The 24,207-nt window shown below is 30.8% G+C and overlaps 2 protein-coding genes and 2 long non-coding RNA genes across 5 annotated transcripts; 3 read left to right on the forward strand and 1 right to left on the reverse strand.

Moving 5' to 3' along the window:
* Positions 1 to 3,622: 3,622 nt before the first annotated feature.
* Positions 3,623 to 6,330, forward strand: LOC106439861 (nodulation protein H). Of its 2 annotated transcripts, none has more exons than XM_013881396.3 (6): positions 3,623 to 4,007; positions 4,215 to 4,456; positions 4,526 to 4,784; positions 5,326 to 5,505; positions 5,585 to 5,740; positions 5,825 to 6,330. In XM_013881396.3, the coding sequence occupies exons 1-6, from the start codon at positions 3,978 to 3,980 to the stop codon at positions 5,996 to 5,998; spliced, it is 1,041 nt and encodes a 346-aa protein (XP_013736850.1). In that variant the 5' UTR covers positions 3,623 to 3,977; the 3' UTR covers positions 5,999 to 6,330. The 2 variants fall into 2 exon arrangements, with proteins under 2 accessions (XP_013736850.1, XP_013736851.1); XM_013881397.3 differs by having other exon boundaries at positions 3,639 to 4,007; positions 4,221 to 4,456.
* A 3,769-nt stretch (positions 6,331 to 10,099) lies between these two features.
* LOC125607067 lies at positions 10,100 to 14,088 on the reverse strand. The gene is made up of 2 exons (XR_007338339.1): positions 10,871 to 14,088; positions 10,100 to 10,786 (listed from the first exon to the last, which is right to left on the reverse strand). It is a non-coding gene; the product is annotated as an uncharacterized LOC125607067 (long non-coding RNA).
* Positions 14,089 to 15,207: 1,119 nt separating this feature from the next.
* On the forward strand, positions 15,208 to 15,758 carry LOC106444255. The gene has a single exon (XM_022716651.2). It carries the CDS (start codon positions 15,314 to 15,316, stop codon positions 15,509 to 15,511), a length of 198 nt encoding a protein of 65 aa, XP_022572372.1. The 5' UTR covers positions 15,208 to 15,313; the 3' UTR covers positions 15,512 to 15,758.
* Positions 15,759 to 20,294: 4,536 nt separating this feature from the next.
* LOC125607068 lies at positions 20,295 to 22,819 on the forward strand. Its single transcript, XR_007338340.1, has 2 exons — positions 20,295 to 22,155; positions 22,262 to 22,819. It is a non-coding gene; the product is annotated as an uncharacterized LOC125607068 (long non-coding RNA).
* The last annotated feature ends 1,388 nt before the right edge of the window (positions 22,820 to 24,207 follow it).

The raw sequence follows: 24,207 nt of genomic DNA on the forward strand, positions 1-24,207 counted from the left end.
GCCACGATCCTTTGCTTTGATTGAACTTCTCCCATGGTAAACTGAAACTCGAGCCTGAGATTGGGATTGAGCGAGCGTTAGGCAAACAACTTCTTTTATTTTCATTTTAAGCCCTTCATGTTTAGCTTTATTGTCAATTGACCCCAAACTCTTAAATATACAGATTTGTCCTCTTTAATTGATCCTAAACTTACAAATATGCACTTTTGCCCTTGGTATATACATATGAACACACAAAGTCACAAAGGCAATGTATATTACAAAATAGAACCTAAAATGACTTATTAACTAAATTAAAATGGTAATACCGTTAAAATCATAAAATATTAAGATCAAGCAAATAGAGTGTCTAAAATTTAACTAAATTAAAATGGTAAAAACCATTTAGATGTAATATATACACATAAATAAATTTTAAAATGATCTAAATTAAGTAAAAAAGATATTCAAAATAATTTGAATCATAAATTATCATTATTTCTTCAATGTCCAATTCGGTGTACATGTGTTCCTTTTGGTGAAACGTTGTACATGTGGACAATAAAAAAATATGTGTACACCATGACAATGTGCCAATAAAACCTTACGAGATCTAAATGAACTAAAGCAATTTACTCATAATCATCAAATATCATAACTTGCGCAATGTGCCAATAAATCCATATACATGTTATTTGTCGTAAAACCTTGTACATATTCATTGTTGTACATGTGGATATTGAAATATTTGTGTACACCATTCCATGTACATATAGATATTCTAGAATCATTGTACATGTGGATCATACTTAACTATTATTGTTGAATGATGTCAAATGGTATGAAGATATAATGTCTATTATCGAATATATTTTTTCTTTGTTCAATAAATTTATATTTTCTAAATATTTACTGTATTTTTAATATGCGTAGATACTTTAGCATATCCTTATTTTGGGAACGAATTAAGTATTTTCAGTTTTAGCTAAAATAAATATTTTTTATTTTTTAAGAAACAAAAAGTTTCTGGTTAAGTTACAAAAAAAGATTTATGGTTTCTGACCAAAAATACAATATATGGTTTTGATGATTTTTCTTTTTACAATTTGTACATCTGAATCATTGCCCAATTAAGTAGTGTACATGTGATTATTGTACATATGGATAAAAAAAATTTGTGTACATAGTATCATGTACATATGACTACATATATACAAATATCACTATAAACAATATACACAAGAAATAATTTATACACCATTGATATGTTATCATTTTACAGTTATTTATCATTTCATTTAGCTTATATTAATCATTTTTAAGATGCATTTAAATATATACACAGATATGTATATGTGCACATTTGGAAATATGAGACCAAATAAAATGGATTTATTTGAAAATCAGAAACATATGTGGCAGAAACAAAATAAAACAAAATGGCAGGGACCAATGTTGTAAAATCGGAATATTCTTTGGGTTTGGATTGCACAATTAAAAGTCTAAGGGCAAATTCGTGAACAAATTTGAGACAAATTGAAAAATAAACAAAAGTTGAAGGACCAATTGTGCAAATAATCAAAAATTCACCATTGTTGCTCCTGTGAAGCTTTCTCTTTCATCTGCGACCAAAATGATGATGATTTCAGCAGCCACAACTCTGTTCCCGACCATGGCGACCACAGTGAGGAGGAGACAACTTGAATTTGACACAGATTCCTGTAGAGATCTATCAGGGCGGAGCCGCAGTTTGAGATCGCCGACAGAGCTCTCCTGACTGCTCCGTCACGTTGCTCTTGGCTTATCACGGATAGCGGATTAAGGTTAAGCATGGCTGAAGATTCAAAAATTAAACGTGTTTTCTATTTTGGATAATTTTATAGATGAAGAAGTGAGAAACAAAAAAATAAAAAAAAATAGAAGTGTAATTATGTTTGAAAGAAGCATGTCAAGTGGGCATATAATTAATGGGTCCTACTGGTTACCATTTAGTTCTGTTTTAGTTAGTAAATGAAGATAAAGTTAAAAGAAAGTGTCTAAGGAGCTGAAAGTGTCTTAGAGTGTTATTAAAACTCATAAAGTGACCTATTGTGAAAATCACTCATGTTTGATTCTTGGGTGGGTATTTTTCATTTACGACTGTTCATGAACTATTTTCATTTAACGAGTTTATATGAATCTCAGGTGTAATTTCCTATTTCAGATCAATCTCTCTCGTCTATTACTGCTCACGATCTAATGTTTGGATTAATGGTGAGATAAAGAAGATCAAATATTTTACCTATATTAAGGTTTAGGTTTGCTATATTATGTTGAAGGCGCAAGATTCATATGAAAATTTAAGGGATGCATAAATTACAATTTACATATACAAATCTAAGTCAAAATTCATTGTTAGAATATTTTAGGTAAATACAAAAAATAAATTTAATAAATTTTCAAGGAATGGTCAACACATGAAAAAATATCGTGACTTCTGTTTCAATAGGTAAGATATGTGATTTATCACATTAAAAGAATTTTATTATGGGGTTTGCTTAGTTCTAGCACTATGCACTATATATTCCTAAAGTATGAGCTGGCATATATATATCTACATTTTTATCTGTTTAGACTTTAGATTATGATCTTCCAAAGATCATCATCACGTTTGTTTGCTTTAATTTAAACGGGCTCTTATCATAATTTGTATACATTATCTTCTATTTATTGGATTTTCTACACATTATATTCTAGTTTGTTGCTTGTTTTGGTATCTCCTTCAATATAACATTTACCACTTGTTTAAACCAAAGGGGTTTGCTACTCTTATTTGAACCAAAGGAACTTGAGGCATTTCAGAGGTGAATTGTCGGTTTTTAGTGTTGGGTTGCTTGGTCTCTGTGCGTCAGTATTTTCTTCTCTCAAGGATTAGCTTAGTTCAGATGGTGCTTGCGGGTACCTTCAGTTCATTGTCGACTCAATTCTAGCGCCAGTCCACATCTATTATGGGTTCCACTCACAAGTGAAATTCAGCTATGTAAAACAAGATAAAAATAAAAAGAATAATCAATACCTTAAAGAAAAGAATTAGATAGATGATTGGACCCTAAGCGGTCGCTTATACTGCTTCTGCAGCGGTCTGGGCCTGCTCAGTTCTTGTGCGCGCCTTGCTCATTCTAAACAGTTTTTGAGGTCTTATTACTTTTGTTCCTGTCTCCCTCTATTGCTTATTACTTATGATGCTGAGAATAAATTAGTAAACTGCTGTATTCGTAAATTCTCGCTTTCTATAGAAAACCCTTTTGCAAAAAGAAAAAAATTATCACTTGTTTTGTAACATCTCTGAAATATAAAAAAAAATGTAACAAAACTAAGAGCATGCAAGTTTGTCGGTTGTGGAGTTATACGAGCACAGAAAAAAAAAGAACTGGTGGTACAGGGAAAATAAGAAAGTGAATCAGGTAGATTAATTCAAACTCTAACCCGAGAATCCGAGAATCCAATAACTAAAAAAGAAAAGCACAAGTCAAACCTAAAAGTATGGAATGGCTCACACGTTAATTATTGTTTTTATAACACCATTAATTATGTTCAGAAAGGAAGATGCCATTGTGTTCGTGTCGGAAACATACATAAAACGATGTCGTTTCTTTAACTCAATAGACTTTCGTCTCGAAGCTTGCGCTTTCAATATTATGATTTTTTTTGGGGTTCCCCTAAAGTTTCTTATGTGCAAGTCCGAACATCTAAAAGCTCCACAAACAACGTCTCTCTCGTGCATCTCTTAATCATTGTTTTTTCAATCAATTTTTTTCTGAGACTGTTCTTCGTTTTTTCTTTGTAATTTTCTTTCTTATTGTAATGGGCTGATCAGAGAAAAGCCACTTTATGTTTTTTTGATTTTCATTATTCTGTTTATTTATTTATTTTAGCTGGACGGTGTGTCTGAATAATTCAATGCCTTTCTCTTCTTCTCCTTTCTAAATCTCTCTCCTCTCCTCTGAACCGAAGAAGCTATGGGCGACGAACACTCTCTCATCCCAAAGGTACCCCTTTTGTTTTATAATCCGGTTAGGTAGGACTTTCGTTTGATTCGATTTGGGTTTCTATAAAAATCGAACCTTTAGCCATCTTAGGGTCTTGAGTAATTTCGAATTTTGTGATACCCATGTTGTGTGTTTTAGCCCTTGATTTGTGTTTTTTTAATTGTTTCTAAAACAAGCAAACAACTCAATTTAATGTATTTGTTTAAGTTACAGGATAGTTTCGTTTTCAAGCTCCCTAAAAAATCCCCACTTGTGTTGAGAATGGTTGTTCTCATGTTTGTAATGGTCTGCGCTGTCTACATTTGCTCAATCTGTCTTAAACAAATCGGTGTCGTCCCGAGCGCTGGTTTCTTGAACGTCGAAGTGTTTGAGAAGCCTTGTCCTGAGCCTAACATCGAACCATGGGACATACCATATGTACATTACCCCAAACCCAAGACATACAAACGGTAAACATGAGATTGTTTAGCATCTCTTGTTTGGTTCTAATGCTTATGTTGCTGATGTGTGTGTGTTAGGGAGGAATGTTCGTGCAATCCAGTTAGGTATTTTGCGATTCTATCAATGCAGAGATCTGGTAGCGGCTGGTTTGAGACTTTGCTAAATAATCATACTAACATAAGCTCCAACGGAGAGATCTTCTCGGTTAAAGATAGGAGGGCTAATGTCTCCACCATTTTCGAGACCTTGGACAAAGTATATAATCTAGATTGGTTGAGTAGTGCTTCTAAGAATGAGTGCACTTCTGCCGTTGGTTTGAAGTGGATGCTTAATCAGGTAAATGTTTTAAGTCATTTGTTGCAATTAAAACAATATGTTGATTGCTACTACTCTCTCTGTGTATTTATTACCTCACAGAACGTTTACTTACTGTGTTAGTATCTTTTAGATGCAATAAAGGCTCTAAAAATGTTGAAATCATCTATTGTAAGAAAAGATGAAGATTATGATATCTAATTGCTACCACTCTCTGTGTTTACGTACTGTTTTAATATAGTTTAGACGCTGGGCAAGCTTGCACGTGGTGCTCTAACTCATTCTTCAGCTATGGTTTATGTTGATTCAGTTCCACCGAGTTGGCATTTGGGTTTGGATGTTTAGTTGTTTAGTCTAACCTTTGTTGTCAAAAAAAATGCTGGAACTATAGATTTGTGTGTTTGTATCCTTAAGACAGAACCTAAACTATGATATAAAACAAGAGCTGATCTCTAATTTTTCCTGTTAGATCCTTAAATATGAATTGTTTGCAAGAACTGAAGATGTGTTTGATTCATTTCTGATGTTAAATGAAGAATTGAGTTAAAATACTCTTATGCAGGGTCTAATGAAACACCATGAAGAGATAGTAGAATACTTCAAAACTAGAGGCGTCTCTGCTATATTCCTCTTTAGAAGAAACCTCTTGCGCCGGATGATTTCAGTTCTTGCAAACTCTTACGATAAAGATGCTAAGCTATTGAACGGTACTCACAAGTCCCACGTCCATTCCCCTAAAGAGGTTTCTCTTTCTTATTCTTTACATATGTCTATACATTTGGTTTTGTGAAACTAAACATGTGAAACAAATGGGGTTTCAGGCTGAGATACTGGCGCGGTATAAGCCGTTAATCAACACAACCCTTTTGATAGCTGATCTGAAGCAAGTTCAAGAGATGACTACAAAAGCACTTTCTTACTTCAATACCACTCGCCATATCTTCCTCTACTACGAAGATGTTGTCAAGAACCGCACTGTGAGAACATATTCTTTCACTATGCTTAGTTTCACTACAAACATTGTTTTTCTTAAAATAAATTGAACTTTTTTTTATTTGCAGAGACTAGATGATGTGCAAGAGTTTCTGAAGGTTCCTAAACTTAATTTAAAGAGCCGGCAAGTGAAGATTCATCACGGTCCTTTGTCACAGCACGTACAGAACTGGGAAGAGGTTCAAAAGACACTGAATGGGACTGGTTTTGAAAACTTTTTACTAGAAGATTACCGCAAGTGAATTAAACACAGTAGGAGAGAGTGATGTACATAAACCTCTCTCAGGATAATGGTCAGACCATCCATCAACTTGTAGGAAAGTTTTGCTAGTGCCACAAGCAGGTTTTGCAAATCTTTTTATCTTTTAGTTTTCTCTTTTAATCAAGGTGGTAGGTTTTAATTTGATTCATTCTTTTATCAGGGAACTAAGATTTATATTGTAATCAGAAACAACGATCTGGTTCATCCTCTTAATTTGCTTCTAATGATTAGATCAGTTAGTCACCAAATATGGTTTGTTATGTAAACTTGAGGCAAACAAGATCAAAAGCTACTTCTTCTCTTTGTTGTTCATTGAGTCCTATTCTTATGCTTGGAATGAGAAGATGTTGGAGTTTGAATTGGCTTAGTTTCAGTTATTTCTCCAAGCTTGATATGGTTTAGGCCACAAAGTCACTATCTCTAGCGAGTAGGTAAGTCATCTAGATCCTAGAGTTTCAGTTATTGTCTTCTGTTTTACCTTAAAAACTCGAGAGAACCTGGCTGATGTCCTTTGAATTCAATGTCTAAGAACAATCTTTCTCTGCCCTTTGAGTTCTTTCTTCATCATAACTGGTATCCCAAACCGGCTATGAGATCTCAAACCTCCAAAATCCTCAGACATGTTGGCCAATATTGCATATTAGTATTAAAACTCTTGGACTTTCTTGTGTAGCAAAATAAACAAAGGAATTTGGCAAGATCTGATGTAGACGAAAAACCAACTGACTAGTTATATATTCTCTAAGAATTCATATTTAGTTTCTTCAAGCATTTACCGAAGGATTGTAGATCCATTCAGTAATTAAGGTTATGGTTTTGATCTAACATACTGAACAAGAAATGAATAAATCGACTTTTATCTATGATTTTGAAGGTGAAAATGTGTATCTTACTGAATATGAATGAAGAAGATATAATCGTGATGAAAGAAAAAGTAAGATTACAAATTAACCAGAATACAAAAGAGTATAGTATTAGTGCAAGATGCCAAAATTTCCTTCTCCTTTTCCTTTTAGAGTTGGTTTTGTAAAAATCATAAAGAAGCTTGATCTCTGGTCATTAATTGCTCTGATCTTCTATGTTTCAGTTGACTATTTAAAGTGGCATTGGCTCTCTTTGGGTTTGGGATTTGACCTTTTGCTATTTTATGGTTTATTACACTACAAGAAAACAGCGTAATTCTGACGGACATTCTGACGGAAAATGAGATCCTCGGAATATTCTGACGAATTTCCTCGGAATATACCGATGAAATACCGAGGAAATCATATTTCTTCGGCATAGTCCGAGACTTTTCCGACGATTCAGGGCTTTGCTTTTAGGGTTTCTGTTTCCTCGGAAAAGCCTCGGAATATTCCGAGGAAATTCGGAGGAATATTCCGAGGAATATTCCGAGGCTTTTCCGAGGAAGTAGGGTTTTTAAACCGAAAACAACGTTTTGCGGTTTGAATAACACTTATATAACCCCTATTAAGTGTCTTAGACTGATTATGAAGTCAAAAATTTGTTTAAGTGAAACACTTATATAACACTTTTCCGATTGTATGAACAAAATCCCCACAACATAAGAGAAACACTTATACACTTTAATGAACAGTAAAGGGAATACTTACAATTCGTTTTGAAATTTTGTTATTTCATGGTTTATGATTATCTATACAAAGATTCCTGAATGGTATGCATTGCATTTGTATAAGAAATGATATAGGGCAAAAAAAATTGATGTTTTGAAACCCCAAACATGTGTTCCTCAGAATTTCCTCAGAATATTCCGAGGAAATTCCGAGAAACAATATAAATTAATAGAAATACATGCACAGGATATTCTTTTTCCTCGAATTAATGAAAATATTCCGAGGAAATTCCGACGGATATTTAAGTGACCGTCAGAATTTCCTCGGAATATTTTCATTTAACCAGGCAAACAAGCCGCCAAATATTTAGCGAAAATTGAAATTGAAAATACTGAGGGAATTATCCGTCGGATCCTAGGTTTTATAAACTCAAAACGCATCTTCTTCCCCATTTCTCTCTTCTTCCTCTCCGGCGATCTCTCTCTCCTTCCGGCGTTCTCCACCTTCTCTCGTGACGATCTCTCCGGCGAATCCTCTCCATTCCCTTACAAATTATGTAAGGACCCTATCCCACTCTCTTAGGTCCTATTTGTTAGGTTTTTAAGTAGATTTGATGATTTTAGAAGTTTTTTGATAGATTTTTGTTAGGGTGATTGGGTAGGATTGTGATTTGTGGTGTAATAGGTTTAGAATTGTGATTTGGTTGTGTTGAATTGATTTAGAACTTTTTTATAAATTGTTTATTATTTTTGTATTTACAAAACGTTTTTTCTATATAAATTTGATTTTACAAAACGTTTTTTATATATAAATTCGATTTTTCGATTTATAAAAGATGATTTCATATTTATAAAAATATTTATATTTATTAAAACTAATTTTGTATTTATAAACATTTTTTTTGATTTATAAACACTATTTTTTTATTTTTGTATTTATAAAAACTATTTTTAAATATACAAAACGTTTTTTGTATATAAATTCGATTTTTGGATTTATAAAAGATGATTTCATATTTTAAAACTAATTTTGTATTTATAAAACATTTTTTTGATTTATAAACACTATTTTATTATTTTTTGTATTTATAAAAACTATTTTGTATTTATAAAAATATTATTTCATATCTATAAAAATATTTATATTTATAAAACTAATTTTGTATTTATAAAACATTTTTTGATTTATAAACACTATTTTATTATTTTTTGTATTTATAAAAACTATTTTGTATTTATAAAAAGATGATTTCATATCTATAAAAATATTTATATTTATTAAAACTAATTTTGTATTTATAAAACATTTTTTTTTATTTATAAACACTATTTTATTATTTTTTGTATTTATAAAAACTATTTTGTATTTATAAAAAGATGATTTCATATTTATAAAAATATTTATATTTATTAAAACTAATTTTGTATTTATAAAAATTTTTTTATTTATAAAAACTATTTTATTATTTTTTGTATTTTAAATATGTTTTCTATTTCAATTTTAATTTTATATGTTCGAATTTCAATTTAAAAAAATAAATTTATAATTTTTTTTTTAATTTTGGAAATATTCCGAGGAAGTGTATCCCTCGGGATATTCCGAGGACATCTTCCTCAGAATATTCCGAGGACTTTCTGACGAACTTGTGGTCCTCGGAATTTCTTCGGAAATTCATTTCCTCGGAATTCCGTCGAAAATTTCTGAGAGATTTCTGAGGAAAAATGAATTTCCGAGGAGTTATTTTCGAGGATTTTTTTCGTCGGTATGTCGTCGGAATAGCGTTATTCCGACGATATACCGATGATTTTTTCTCTCAGTATGCCGCTATTTTCTTGTAGTGTTATTATCTTCCTAATGGACTTTTGGATTATTGGCAGTGCCATGACTCCATTGTAAATAATGAAACTTTGGCTTACGGCAGCACATTTTTAAGAAAATTAATAGGGCATCTTATTACATTAGTTATTTTTCTGATTAAGTCAGCTTTTATTAATTATATTATTTTAATCCTACATAATAGATAATAGAAGATATCTATTTATATAATTTATGTTAGAAGTCTTATACTAATTTGGATATAATTACTAGATGAAGATTGATTGTTATGGTTATAATTAATGGTCTTATGGCTACATAGTGATATTTTTGTATTTTAATAGTAGAACTAGATTTTGATCCGCGCTTTGAAAGCTCGGGTTTTTTTTTAGATTATATACAAAATTTATGAATTAATATTTTGAAAATATTGTAAAGTATTATGTTACAAAATCATATGATGTCAAAAAAATAATTTATTTAAATTATATAATTCATGAATTAATTAATTTAAGATTTTGTATGTATTCTTTTTTTGTTCAAATATATGTACACTCTTATATAACTCTCTCTTAGGTATGAACATTTTACCAAACCTGTAAATTGTTAAAATGCTTTGATGAAAACACTAATTTGTTATATTTTTGTGATGAAAACACTGACTCATTTAAATAATAGATATCTAATATATGGTTCATTAAATTCTTGTTATATGAGGTATAATGTTGGTTTATAATAATTTCATACCATCATTCGATACAAACATATTATATAAACATTACTAATAGAACAATGGTTCATACAAAACCTACGTACATATTTAAAAGGCTATAGGTCGACAGTTTAGATTATAATATTTAAAGTCAATAAACAGTAATATGTTTTATTTAAATGTAGGAGATTTTTATTTGGTTGCTATAAAATAGGTTGGTTATAAGATTTAGTTATACCTATATATAATAGGTTGGACTAAAAAATGAAAGAGTCCAAACAATCTTTATAAGTAGATTTATTAAGATTGCTTCCCTTTTAATAGAATAGATAACCAGATAAAAATAAATTATAAATAATTGTTAGTACTATAAAAATAAGATAAATAAAAGATGATGTAATATTGGTTATCTGTGCATGAAAGACTGGATTAGAAACATTAAATTGAAATTTGGTTATGAATTTATAAAACAAAAAAAATGATATTTTTTGATGTTTTTGCTATGGACACTTTCATTTATTATTGTAATTTAAAAGGTTGAGGCATTTAGGAAAGTTGTATGCTTGCCACCATCATGAATACATCCTCCCCTGGATTTGTTGGACTCTTTGGACTTCTCGCAACACGCTAATCTTCATGGATCAGACCTTCTTTCCCGAGGAAGTAGCTACGAAAGCACTATGATTAGCTCAGGAATGGACTTTCGCGCAAGGTTTTAAGGAACAAACAGCCAATCAAGCGAAGATCTTACCTAAAAGGCTTCAGCTCCAACCCGACTAGAACACGAGAATGACATGTAAAACGGACGCCGCCTGGAACAAGCTATTGAACAGAGCAGGTCTCGCCTGGATCTTCAGGGATTCAACAGGAACTTGCAAGCACAGAGGAGCGATGACCCAAGACTTTGTCACCAGCCCACTGATCGCAGAAGCCCTAGCTCTCCGATTGGGAATCATCACTACAGTAGCTATGGGGATCTCAGATTTTCAGATGCTGACTAACAACTCAACACTCGTAACATGCAGAACTCAGAGATCTATGGTATCGTGAGAGATATCCAGCAAATCTCTCTTGCCTTTGTCGATATCGTCTTTTCTCATGTGTTTCTCGTTCGCCTAAAGGTGATGCTGAGGCATTAGCAAAAGCCACCTTGAGCGGCTTATCTGTAGTGGATTCATCCTTGGAGTACAAAGTTGAGTATGAAGCCATTTTCTTTACTTTAATGGGAAGCTTGGAATGAGAAGCTGTTGTAGTTTGAATTGGCTTAGTTTCAGTTATTCCTCCGAGCTTGATAGGTTTAGGCCACAAAGTCACCATCTCTAGCCAGTATGTATATTATCTAGATCCTTTAGGGTATTATTAGTGATTGTATTTGCAAGAATTTCTCAACAACATTTATTAATAAAAAAAAAGGGAAAATAAAAAGTGAGAGAGAGTACATATAGAAAAAAAAGAAGAATCCATTCTCTGTTGAGAAATTGTCAAAATAAGAGATTATCTAGCGCTTGTGCCTTTTCAATTGGTAAAAAATTAAATATAATTAAACAATTCAGTTTATCTAAATACAAATATAATAGTTTTGAAAAATTCATAAAGAATTGATGAGTGTGGAGCCGAGAAAATGCTCTCTAGTAACCCTTTGTGAATTTTATTTTTCTGTCATTGGAGTGTGTTTTTAAAACTTTTTAAGTGAGTGAAGGTGGTCAAATCATGTTTTTACTGTCTTCTTAACTTTTCAGTGAGTGAAGGTGGTTCGATCCTTTAGGGTAGCATTAGTGATGATGTAGTTACAAATACATTTTAGTGTTTGTAACTACATGTTCTTCACTTATTGAAATTTGGGTAGTTGACAGTGTAATCTTAATTCATTTCTTGAGAATTAAGCTTTTGAAAGTAATGTATGTGACTATATATGGACATAGCCTTAATGACATTAGCTCAAGAGGACGATGTGCTCTTTACCGTACCAGATCTCTAGGGATTCAATTTGTCGGAAGATAACTAACTCAGCCTTATGGGTAGGGCCCTGAACCCGGAGTGTCAGCGGATGTCAAGGCTCATCCTTAATATACCACAAAATGGCAAAAAAAGAAAGAATTCATGGAGTGCTTCTTGAGAAAAGTTTCAATTTATTTTTAAAAATAAGCACGACTTTCTGGATGTGCTTGAGAAAGAGGTTCATATCTTCAACGAATGGACTCTAGTACTCGACATATATGGGCATAGAATCCACTAGAAGATTATCTTCAGTTCATACCATTGTAGGTGCGGATAAGTAACATTCAGGTTAACTACTACACTATGGAAACGTTAACTGCTTTGGGAGATCTGATTAGTAAAGTGAAAATGGTAGCTTTAGACCCTTCTAAACTGATTATTCAAGATTTTGTTCGGGTTCAGGTTCTCTTCAATGTCGTTAATCCTTTGCAGATGTCCAAAGCCATGAACTTGCTTAGGGGGTAACATTGCTATTATCCATTGTAATTATGAAGAAAAAAAAATTAGAAACGTTTTTTCTCTTTTCAACGGTTGAATCACGAAAAAGCATATGTCCCTTACTGGTCAAGAAGAGATAAAAGGAAGTTCAAGAAATAAGGAACAAAGTTAAGGAAGGATTGGACAAAGAGACTGAGGATTTGAATATGTATGATCCACTCTATGGAGTTATGGAAGAAGCACAAGTTGGGGAACTTGTACCCTTACATAGGGAGACCCAAAATCGCAAGGAAGTTCTCAAGGAAATGAGGAGATATCTGCTTCTAATACAAGAGATGATAAAGCTATTAAAGTGAATCATGTGAATTTCTCAGTGAAAGAGGCGGAGTTATACCCGATTGCACTGCACTCTATTTTGTGTTTGGAGCCTGTTTTGATTATTACACAAGGCCTGAACAAAGGAAAAGGATTGGTATTATTCGATTATGAAGATAAAGAGCGTGAAAGAAACAGTCTTGACCTGAATGTTAAGCCTAACAATTTAATGGCATGAGCGTTTAAAGATTTCAAGACTCAAAAGTGTTGGTTTCCTAAGGGTCATGTGTTTTTGGATGAGTTTTGATGAGCCTTGTTCTTTGGGGGAAATCCGAAAAAACCTGATGCGCAAAAATGACCTCCAAAATCTATCAGGAAAACCAGAAATTATTGTGCTGGTGGTGATGACACAAGAGTTGAGTAATGGCATGAAGGATGGAAAGCAAGAAGTTGGCTGCAGAAAAAGGAAGAAGGTTGTGCAAGAAGAAGGGGAGAGGTCAAATATTATGGCTAAATACCTAAAAGTTATCCAAAATGAGGGATTGCCAAAACAATTTGTGTTATGACATGAAATTATCAGGGATTGGAGTGACCTCAAAACCCGACAATTCAACGTTTTTGAAATCGAAAGATGAATAATATTGTTCTTAGTTGAAACGAAAAATTATCGTAATGTTTTGGTATATTTGCATGAATGGTTGGGTTATGAGTATATACTTTCCTGCAACATGTTTAGAAATAATTTTTTTAATTTAAGTTATATTTAAAAATATTTTTCTTAATATTTTAAATTTATTATTTTATACCAATATTTTATATAAAAATTGATTAAGTTAAACATAAAATTAAGATAAAATAACCAATTTAATTTATTTTAAATTATATTTAAGAATATATATATATATACTTAAAATTATAATCTTAGATAGCTTTTCATTTATTTCTTTTGGTTAAGATATATTAAATCAACTTGTATAAAAAAGTTTTAATACAAAGAATACATAAAACTAAACAGAATTTCTAAAATTTGCAAATATCAAATGGAAACAATTGGTATTACAATTATTTTTAAAAAATTTTAAAAAGATTGAATAGGATTTTGAAAATCTTCTTTAGTAACAAAAATTGTATGATTATAAAATAGAATTAAATAATATTTCAAATTTGTAAAGTATTTTATATTTCTATTATTATATTATTGAATGTCATATTTTAATAGATTTATTTTAATTATGATATATGAGTTATACCGTAGTTTAAAAAGTTTAACAAAAATAAAAATTAATATTAAATGTAACCGTCAATATCACATTTAAACATAAGTTATGTCATTATTTATAGTATGTTATGTCATATTTTTTTAGGAAAAATGATTGTACAAAAAATATGTATAAAATCACTTTGCAGGATAATGTATAGAGAATTAATCCAACCGGTTTGAGTAGGTTTAACAATGTTTTGGAAGAAAAGTATTAACATTGATATAAGATATGCGGATAAGAACCTTATCGATTGTTTAGTTCAATTTGGAGAAATGAATTTTTACTAAATCAAATTGGGTCTCAAAGGGTGAAAATTTGCTAAGTGGATCAAGTTTAAGTATGCAATTAGTTGATAGGACTCATAATTTTAATTTGCAAAGAGGGTCACTTTGCTTTTTGATTATGTGTTAAAGTCCCTGCACACCTTAATCGACTAACGTATTAACGGAATTGTCATTGTGTCCTTGAATCATTTCCACACGTGAGAGATCCTCTCTTTCTCAAGGAAAATGGCCTAATAACTTGCTGCTCAACTCATAAGTTATGTTTAAACCAACAGAAAATCCTTCTTCCCCATTATTGCCTTATCTCTGCTCACGAAAAGTAATATGACCTAAATTTGATATTTCTCCCCAATATCTGTTCGAAGCTTGGGAGATCGATTGGTTATTTTCGTTCAATCAACCGAAATTTCATAAAAAAATGGCTTTCAAAGTTGAAACAAGCTGTATGAATTTATAACTTATAATTGTTAAATACACAATTAATGAAGTATTATTCCATTTTATTATATACTAAATATATAATTTTGATTCATAATTATCCTCATAGTTTCTAATAGTTAATAACTCATACGAAAAATATATATATTTGGAATTACTCTTTGTTTCTAGTACTGCCATTTTCTAAAATTTTGATTGGGTATTTTAGAAAAGCTAAAACCAAGTCAATGCTTTATATTTTTTAACAAAGTCAATGCTTTACTTCTTCTTTTTTTAGAAACCCATAGGACGTCATTATTTTTTGGTTATTTTACTCAAATAAAAAATAATCAAGATTATTTAGTTATACACATATAAATCACAGGGCCTGCATGTGTTGCTCTATAAATACGAAGACAAAGAAGATGAGTTAGAATTTGAAGGTGGAAAAAAGGGAAAGAAAAAGAAAAGAGAGGATCAATGTTGATAAAAAGAATAGAGCTCTGTATAGAGATAGTGAAGAAAACAATGGATTTTGCGGTAGTGGTGGCTGAGGCCGCGAAAGTCTTCTTGAGGAACGCTCCTCAGGCTCCGCCCGCTCTCCTACGCCAAGGCCCCTACTATTACTCCGCCTCGACCCCTCGTCCTTCCCCTTACATGATTGGCTATCTTCCATGAGATTATAATTCCTTATGAGATTTCTGTAATTAATTACTTGGTTAAAAAATTAATGTAAATTATATGCTTTCTTTGGTTTTTTCAACATGTATTATACGGATAGAAACTGGTCGGGGATGTTGCACCAGCTATAATCCCATAAACCGGAAGCTACATATCCAAGTTATCTTGTAAATAAAATTTTTTCTTGTAAAAGTAGTTATCTTGTAAATTGCAAAGTTTTATAATGAATCACATTTCTTATATATTTCACCTCGGTTTCCGAATTGTTTGTGTATGTTGGTTTGCTTTCGCTTGTGGTTTACTCTTTGATTTTATTCTATGGGTTGGTTTTAATCATCTAATGTTAGAATCCGACGTGGAACTAAAAACAAACGTAAGATAAACTATCAATATTTTATTTTTGTAGAAAAAAGAGGAATGTTGGAATCAGTTCAAGAAAGGGAAATGCCAAAACACTTAATTGGAGGCCTACACGGTTATCTAAACAGCGTAAGTATTTACAAAACAAAACAAAACAATATACTTAATATATATAGTATACTATATAATTTATTAATAAAATTATATTATACTTCTTTTTTTAATAAAAATCATTTTAGAAAAACTTTTATGTTCCAAATTATATGATGTTTTCAGCTTCTATGTAAATTTATTAACACTTAATGTTATATAACGAATGATAATATATCTTTTATTTTATTATTGGTTGATTCGTGGTTAGATAAATAATTAATGATGTTTTTGTTTAGAAAACTAAAAAAAATAATGATTTATTAATCTATATACATAATTCTAAAACGATTTATATTAAAAAACGGATGAAGTATTATATAGCATAAATTATAAAATATATCAATAATTAATTTTATTGCATTTTATTATTATAGCGTTATAATTTTTAGATAGTTTAAAAGATCATTATCATGGTTTTGGAAACCTAGCTCTTGCTTAAGCGGTTATTTAGAACATTGTTTGAAATAGAGTTATATAATCGAAATAATGGAAAAGAGGTTGACGAAGAAGACGTGAGGAAACACCGGTCCCGTCTCAGACAAGAAATGTCTAGCTTCAGCCATATTCTTAATTAATTTAATCCACCGCGTAACTTGTCAAATGGGTATAAACACAAGATAAGGGTATACATTTTTGACAAAATAAAGGTTGCTGAATACTTATAGTAAATAAAACTTTAACTCAGTAAGACGTTTAACCTCATCCCAAGGTAGAATGGAAACTTTTGTGATATAGTGTCTAATGATGATAGTTTGTGTAATTAATTATATGTAGAGATTTATCAAAAAAAAATTATCAAAAAATATATGTAGATCAAAACTATATCACAAATCTCTTAAAGGCCTAATATAAGTAACTGAAAAGGTTTAGTTTCCATTCTAAGAGAATTTATCAAGTTTGTTGACTAAAAGAAATATAAGAAGTTATTGTTCTTGATAGATAGAGATTTACATTTTATTTTGTCAACAGATAGAGATTTACATAGTCTTTTCATTTCGAAAATCTCTTTTCGTTTCTAATCGTATGTTTTGGTTCCCGAAAATTGAAGGGTTTTAGTATTTGAAAGGAGACCTTCCCAATTTCTGGAATGCTTGGAAATAAGTAATTTGTGGAGCTGTAATTGTAGTTTGAGCATGTTAATCCAGATTCAACGGATCAGATGCAAACACGTGTTAGTTGTAGCGACATCTAGGGACATCTAGTCATGTTACGTGATCCACAACTTTATAAGGTACGACCTCGTTAATTTTTTTATTATTTAAATATGGATAACTATTAATTATGTATGTTTAGAGGACCACCTCTTTTTCTTTCTTTTTTTCAGAGCTTCTTTGACTTGTGAGAACCTTTAATTTGAACCTTGATCAATTATAAAGCCTTCGTTTATTTTATCTTGATCAGAGGTTATTCCTTTCCTTTATCTTTGCAATAAACAAAAGTTGACTGCGAGCTGCAGGCGGGGTTGGACGGCGAAGCGAATCTCTGAAGTTGATATATACTATAAGTATAACGAGATGTTCAAAGTCGAACAATTATAAAGTGAACTAATTATGTAATATATTTCTCCGACTAATTAATAGTTGCAAGGGACAATTAAGAAAATGTAAAATTTAAAATAAGTTAGTTAGTTTATACGGTTTTCTACTTTGATTTTAAAGTTAAGATTTAGGATTTAGGACGGCTATACATACGTTGTTTAATTTTGACATAAGTTTGGTATGTGTTCTATTAAATTTTTTTCAAACTGAAACTGATGTATCTTTTTTTTTTAACGCTGATTTATTATGATTTTACAATTATGATATAGGAAATATTACATAAATGATTCGACAACCGACAATACTACCTGCCTTATGAAGACCTACGCCTAACTGCATCATCTGAACCGTCCTATGAAGATCCACGCCTGACCAGATTTACTTGCATCATGTTGAAGATTTCTTGCAAGCCTTTCCTCTATAGTCTGCATAATTGTTTAATAAACCGCTCTCTCCGGAACTTGAAACCTGAATTTCCTGTAATCTGCAATAAATTGCATAATCTGAGATTTGAACCCCATATTTGGATGTAGAAACTTTTAAACCTTAACCAATAGGCTACGGTGCTTCTACACTGAAACTGATGTATCCCATCTATCAAAAAATTCTTTTTATAAAATTTAATTGGTAGTTACCAAGTTGACGAAACAATAAAAACAATTTTGCAATTTATAAAATAAATGGTTAAAACGGACAGTTGAACGGATGAGATGCACGTCTACATGCCTCAAACTGAGGCTACCAATTAAACTCGGAAAGATGCATCCACCATATTATATTAAATGTTATAAACCTTCGTTGTCGGATGATAAATAATGATTTAATTTGTATATATCTATTGAGCATAGAAATTATATAGTTAGCTAGCATGCATTAAATGATATTCAACTTCAGTATAAATCATTTGATAAAAGTTCGTATAACCTCTTCTTCAGATGGCAGTTTGACGTTAAAAAAAAAAAAAAACCTCTTCTTGGGATAACAGTTCATTTTCAACATTTAGAAGAACAAAAGTAAGTAATTTTATTAGCAGGTAATTAGTCACTTCCGACTAGAGATTGCTATAAATGTAAGTTAACCGTTTTGCTGTCTACGTTAATCAAACATCAAATATTTGCCACCAAAAACTTGCTACTAATTTTTTTTTAACTCTTTTATTACAGACTAGTCTACGGCTACCAATTATACATGTGGGAATTCTTTATAAGGTTTTTGTAAGTTTTTTTCATTAATTCACATAATTCTACTTTCTATGGAGATCGAAACTTAGACATCCTCCTCTAAAAACATTAATTAACTATTATTTAAATCATTGGATCAAAAGAGCTTTCACGACTAATTTTTTCAACTCTAAAAATACATTTTTAACAAATAAATTTCCACTATTTTTGGTTATTAAATTTTAATTATATGCAATTAATATCTCAAAAACAGGATCAGAAAAACCAACAACATCCACAAACACCCAATGATTTAATGGAGTACATGTCACAAGATGATATCCAAAATTATCAACAATCATCCTAATGAGCTTATCTCACTTTGTATCGAACCAAACCAGTTGAAGTTTGTTAAAGCCATGCAACAAAAACAGTTTGGATCTAAGATCTATTTCAACGTTTCAATATTATGTGTTGAATAAATTCGATCTAACCCCCATTTTCACCGCCAAAACATCTTACGAGTGAGTGGGTATTAGGTTATTCGATTCTATTAAAAAAAAATCAGAATTTTGAGTTTTTTTTTGTTAATTATAAATTGGTTTGACAATTTTGGTTCATGTTAGAAAATTTTGGCTCAGTTCGAGAATTTTTCGCAGCTGTATATAGTTCCAATGATTTTGTTATGTATAAACTATATCACAAAAACTTATATTGCTTTAAATTTTGAGTTTTGGAGTATAGGTATCCTTCGAAAGTAAATTATAATTAGATTAATTTATTGCGGACTAGTGAGATTTGGGTTTTTGAAATCTAAAAGTATCTAATTTCAGTTTTTATAAAAAAAATTGATAACATAAAATAATAATTTACTAATTTTAAATAAAATTAAAATTTTAATTAAACAAGTGTTAGTACGATTCAGATTTTTATATAGTTTAGTTTATTTCTATTTAAAATATGTTATTTAATATATAAATTTTAAGGACAGTTTTCTCAAAAACCTTTAAATTTATTTTATCACAAAATAGTTTACTAAGAGAAAAATGATCAAAATGGCATTTATAACAAATAATAAAAAATTAAAATACTTCTAATGAATAATATATTTAATAAATCAATATTTTTATTATTAATTTTATTAAATAAATCAATATTTTTATTATTAAATTTATTAAATAAATAAATCTTTTTATTATTAATTTAAAGTTTATACTTTAAATCTTAAATTATAGACCCTAAACTCTAAACCCACAAAAAAACTAAACCATAACTCTTTATCAATTAACTTTAGTGTATATGTATCTTTAAGATCTTTAATTAATTTTTGTTTTGGTAATTTTTCTTTCTGTGGATTATTTTTGTGATGAAAATGTTTTAGAGTTATTCTAGAATATTTCTCAAATTTCAATTCTATTCAATTGTTTTATAAATTGTTTGAGACTTTTGATCCGAGTTCCCTTGAAAATTTTGGCTTAGTTTGGGAATTTTTCTCAGCTTTATATTCCAATGATTTCGCTATGTGTCAAATATACCACACAAACTTATTTCACTTTTTTATCGAATACTAGGGCCGGCCCGCCCTACGGGCGGGATGAGTTCTTAGAAATTATATAAATAGTTAGAGTAAATATTCAATATAAATTGTTATATTTTAAAATATACATATTAGTTAAATTTTGTATATATTATTGTATTTGAAGACTAAATATACCATACCGTATTGATAAGTATTTTTTTTTTCATCGTGTCATCACATAATTTTTAGTAGTTTTCTGGTATTGGATGCATCTAAAGAGTATAGTGAGGAAAGAGACAAACTTGTAATCATAGATTAACCAAGCATTTTGAGTAAAATTTATTATTAAGTCGGTTAATTATTAGTTGTGTAAACCAGAAACAATAATATTAAAGTATTGTATCATATTATAATAACGTGTTAAACGTATATTTTATATGCATTTGTGAAGTTTTATCCATATTAATAACTTTTGTTAATGTGAAAGATTACAATATAAATAAATAAACTTTTAAAGATTTTTTTGAGGATTCATAGTTAGAGCAATCAACCCTCACATTTTCATTTTGAGATTTTGATCCCTTTAAAATAAGGTTTTAAGTTGGAGATGACGTAGTAAGTGGCTTTGAGTATGTGATTTAATGCAATAGTCCAGCTGTTTTCTTTGCTTTGGAGCAAGAAGAATTCCAACTATTTTCCACACATGCAAAAAATTGTTATTACGCCTTCTCCTCTTAATGCAATTAATACAATAAATAATATTTTTTTGTAAAATAATTTGTGTATACGTATCTCTTTAAGACCAAATGATCTCTTTAAATAATTTGTTGCATTTCTATCCTTTAATTCACATATATTTTTGAGAAATTCTCTAGGATATTATTTTTTGAGTTTTTGTCACAAAAATGACCATCAATGAAGAAAATGATCAAAATAAATTTTATTAAATAGTAAATATAAGAGAATTTCTTAGGGTTATCAAATCTAAACTTAGAGTTTAGAGTTAAGGAGTGTGGTTTTAGGGATATAGTTTAAAAAAAAATTTAAAAAATTAAATATTAAAAAATTCAAAATAAAAAAGACTATTTTGATCTTTTCTTTCTAAAACGCTATTAAATATCAAATTATCATAATGGTACATTAATCGTATTCTCCCTTGATAATCACAGCAAACAATTATTTGTTTCCAAATTTAAAACTGTTGTAAGAAATTGTTAAACAGAACATACGCATTTATAAAATTATAACATAGAAAGAAATAACTCAAAGAATCGTGTGGGACCCCATAACAGCTTCATTGTCCAAAAAATCATCCCCATAGAAAAATGATTAAAACATAAATTCAATTAACTTTACCCTAGCCTCCTCCCTCCTTTTAACTTTACCCTAGCCTCCTCTCTCCTTTTTTATTTAGATCTAAGCAAAGCATTGTCCTCGGAGCCGTCTCCTGGATTAGCCACCATCTCCACTATCAAACTCCACAGCCACCACACCTTCTTCTTCTCCTTCGCCGCCACCCATTATTCCCACATTTCCTCCTCTGTCTTCTCCCTCTACACCCTCTGTTCTTAATCTATCTCCACCCACTCTATCTACGCCGGGATCTTCGCCGCCTTTTCCTAAGCCGTCTCCACCCGCTCCAACTCAGCCGTCTCCACCCGCTCCAACTACACTGGGATCTCCTACCGCACCTATCACTCCTCCTAGACCCCCTACTCTAAACCCTCCATCATCCTCAGGACCACCGTCCAATCCCTCAAGTGGCGGCAGCGGAGGGCCTTCTCGAACTCCATCTTCGCCGTCTCCGCCGTGTCGTCTTCTTCTTCCGATGGATTATTAGCTTGTAAGAAGAAACGAAGAAGAGACGAAGAAGATGTTTACTATGTTCCTCCACCTCCTTCTGTCCCAAAGGTATAAGCTTTATGGAAATGATAATTAATTTGTTAGAAAGTTTCAATGTTTTGTCGATTTTCAACATTTCCGATTTTGAGATTTGGAATGTTCTTGCGTTTCTCAGCCGGAGGACCATACGGTGGACAACAACAACAATGGCGGCAACAAAACGCAACAACAATGGCGGCAACAAAACGCAACACCACCGTCAGATCATGTCGTGACGTTACTATCACCGCCATACATCATATCAGGTTCTATATTGGTACGGGGAGAGATTTCTAAATAGTACTCTTGTTTAAGTCAGGTGTGGGCTTTGTTTTCTCTGGTGAATCAAGGTTAGAGTTAGTATACTTCTCCCAGCAACCATCTGCGAAGAAATCATCACCAATTATTGAAGGCCTGATGTAGTAAAGGTAGGAGTTTTCACGGGGATTGAAAATCATGGGGAGACGGTGGTGGCAAACGTCTCTAGCGTCGATGTTAGAGTAGAGACGATGAGGTTTCCCCTAGTTCTTTCTAGATCTCTCTTCAAATCTCTAATTACATCTTAGTGTGTTAATTTTTAGTATTAACAGTTTGGTTAGATGTAATTAGCTTGTTGTATTTGGGCCTTCGTTTGCACTTTTCAAATCCATTTGGGCTTTAATGGAAAAAGTGGTAAAAACATGTTCACGTTAAATATAGAAACGCAGCGTACTAAAAAAGAGGGACACGTGTTGTTCTATGGTTAAACTACTTAATGACGTGGCAAAGCAGGAGTGAGGCAAACATTTTTTTATATATATAGATACCACACAAGCTTTTTTCCTTTATTCGCATTCATTTTTTTTTTTTAATTTTCTTTGTTCTAGTACCACTTTTTATTTACCCTGATAATTTTATGTCAAAGCCCAAGTAACCACTTGTCCTTCGCACCTTGGATTGTATGGAAGAAATTTTAACTTTAATTTTCATTTATAACCTTAAATATTATCAATCATGTTTTATATTAATTTTTAAAATTACAGTCAAAAAAATAAAGCTACAGCAAAAAAAAAAAACAAAAAGTAGTTGTAAAATTTTATTTTCTAAAGCCCCATCTTTTTTTTTTTTTTTGTCATTCTAAAGCCCCATCTTTTTGCTGTAAAAAAGATACATTCTTTAAAACTAAATCAAAATATCCTACTGATTAAATTTTAAAGTAAATTTTCTACTCCACTAAAGCCTAATCAATCATCCCCATTAATGTTTTTCAAAACGTGTACGCAAATCCATAAGTCAACAAATATTGAAAGCAATGTTTATAGAATAATAGCACAATTAAGCGTACGTATAAGCAACAAAATTTGCGCTTATTTTCTGATTACTTCTTGTTTCATGTGACATACTTAAGAAAAATTGATTTCTTATAAAATTACGTTACTAAACTTTGGATTGCGAATTTAAACTCCAACATATTTTTTTCTTTATTTTCTTTATATTCAAAGGATTAGTTTTATATTCAGCTCAGGATTATATAATTTGGTTTAATTTGAAACTGGTTAATTTAATATATAAATCTTTTAAGCCTTTTGCAAAAATAAAAGAATATATATATATATACATATATTCAAATTATTTTATAAATTGGTTTGACAATTTTGGTTCAAGTTAGAAAATTTTGGCTCGGTTCGAGAAATTTTCTCATGTTTATATAGTTCCAATGATTTCGTTTTGTATAAACTATATCACAAAACCTATATTGCTTTATTTGCATTATTTTATAAGCATTTCAGAAGATTGGTAAATATTTCTTCTTTTTTATGAAATATAAAATTTATTAGTCATGTAAAAGAATGGTTATTTACTTATTTACATAATTTTTATCAAAAATTAAAACAAAACTCCTTCTCCCACTTGTCTAGACTATCGACTTATTGAACCCAAGTTGTAATAGACGTTGTATCTTTGGCTTTTCATAGTATCATATAGACATGAATCGATTTCAAGCTTTTCGCCAATTGCATCACACTGTCTGTGATGTGCGATTATGTAAGGTAAGAAAACAAGCCAGTGAGAGCAAAGTTGCTTGAATGTGTCATTCCAGTC

The sequence above is a fragment of the Brassica napus genome, chromosome A3, assembly GCF_020379485.1.
Source record: "Brassica napus cultivar Da-Ae chromosome A3, Da-Ae, whole genome shotgun sequence".
Taxonomy (NCBI): domain Eukaryota; kingdom Viridiplantae; phylum Streptophyta; class Magnoliopsida; order Brassicales; family Brassicaceae; genus Brassica; species Brassica napus.

What these genes read in the sequence shown, in the direction of transcription:
- LOC106439861 (XM_013881396.3), top strand. Translation starts at nt 3,978, where the DNA reads ATGGGCGACGAACACTCTCTCATCCCAAAG. An exon ending in AACACTCTCTCATCCCAAAG is followed by an intron (nt 4,008 to 4,214) that starts GTACCCCTTTTG and finishes TATTTGTTTAAG; the next exon opens with TTACAGGATAGTTTCGTTTT. An exon ending in ACGTCCATTCCCCTAAAGAG is followed by an intron (nt 5,506 to 5,584) that starts GTTTCTCTTTCT and finishes ATGGGGTTTCAG; the next exon opens with GCTGAGATACTGGCGCGGTA.
- LOC106444255 (XM_022716651.2), top strand. Translation starts at nt 15,314, where the DNA reads ATGTTGATAAAAAGAATAGAGCTCTGTATAGAGATAGTGAAGAAAACA.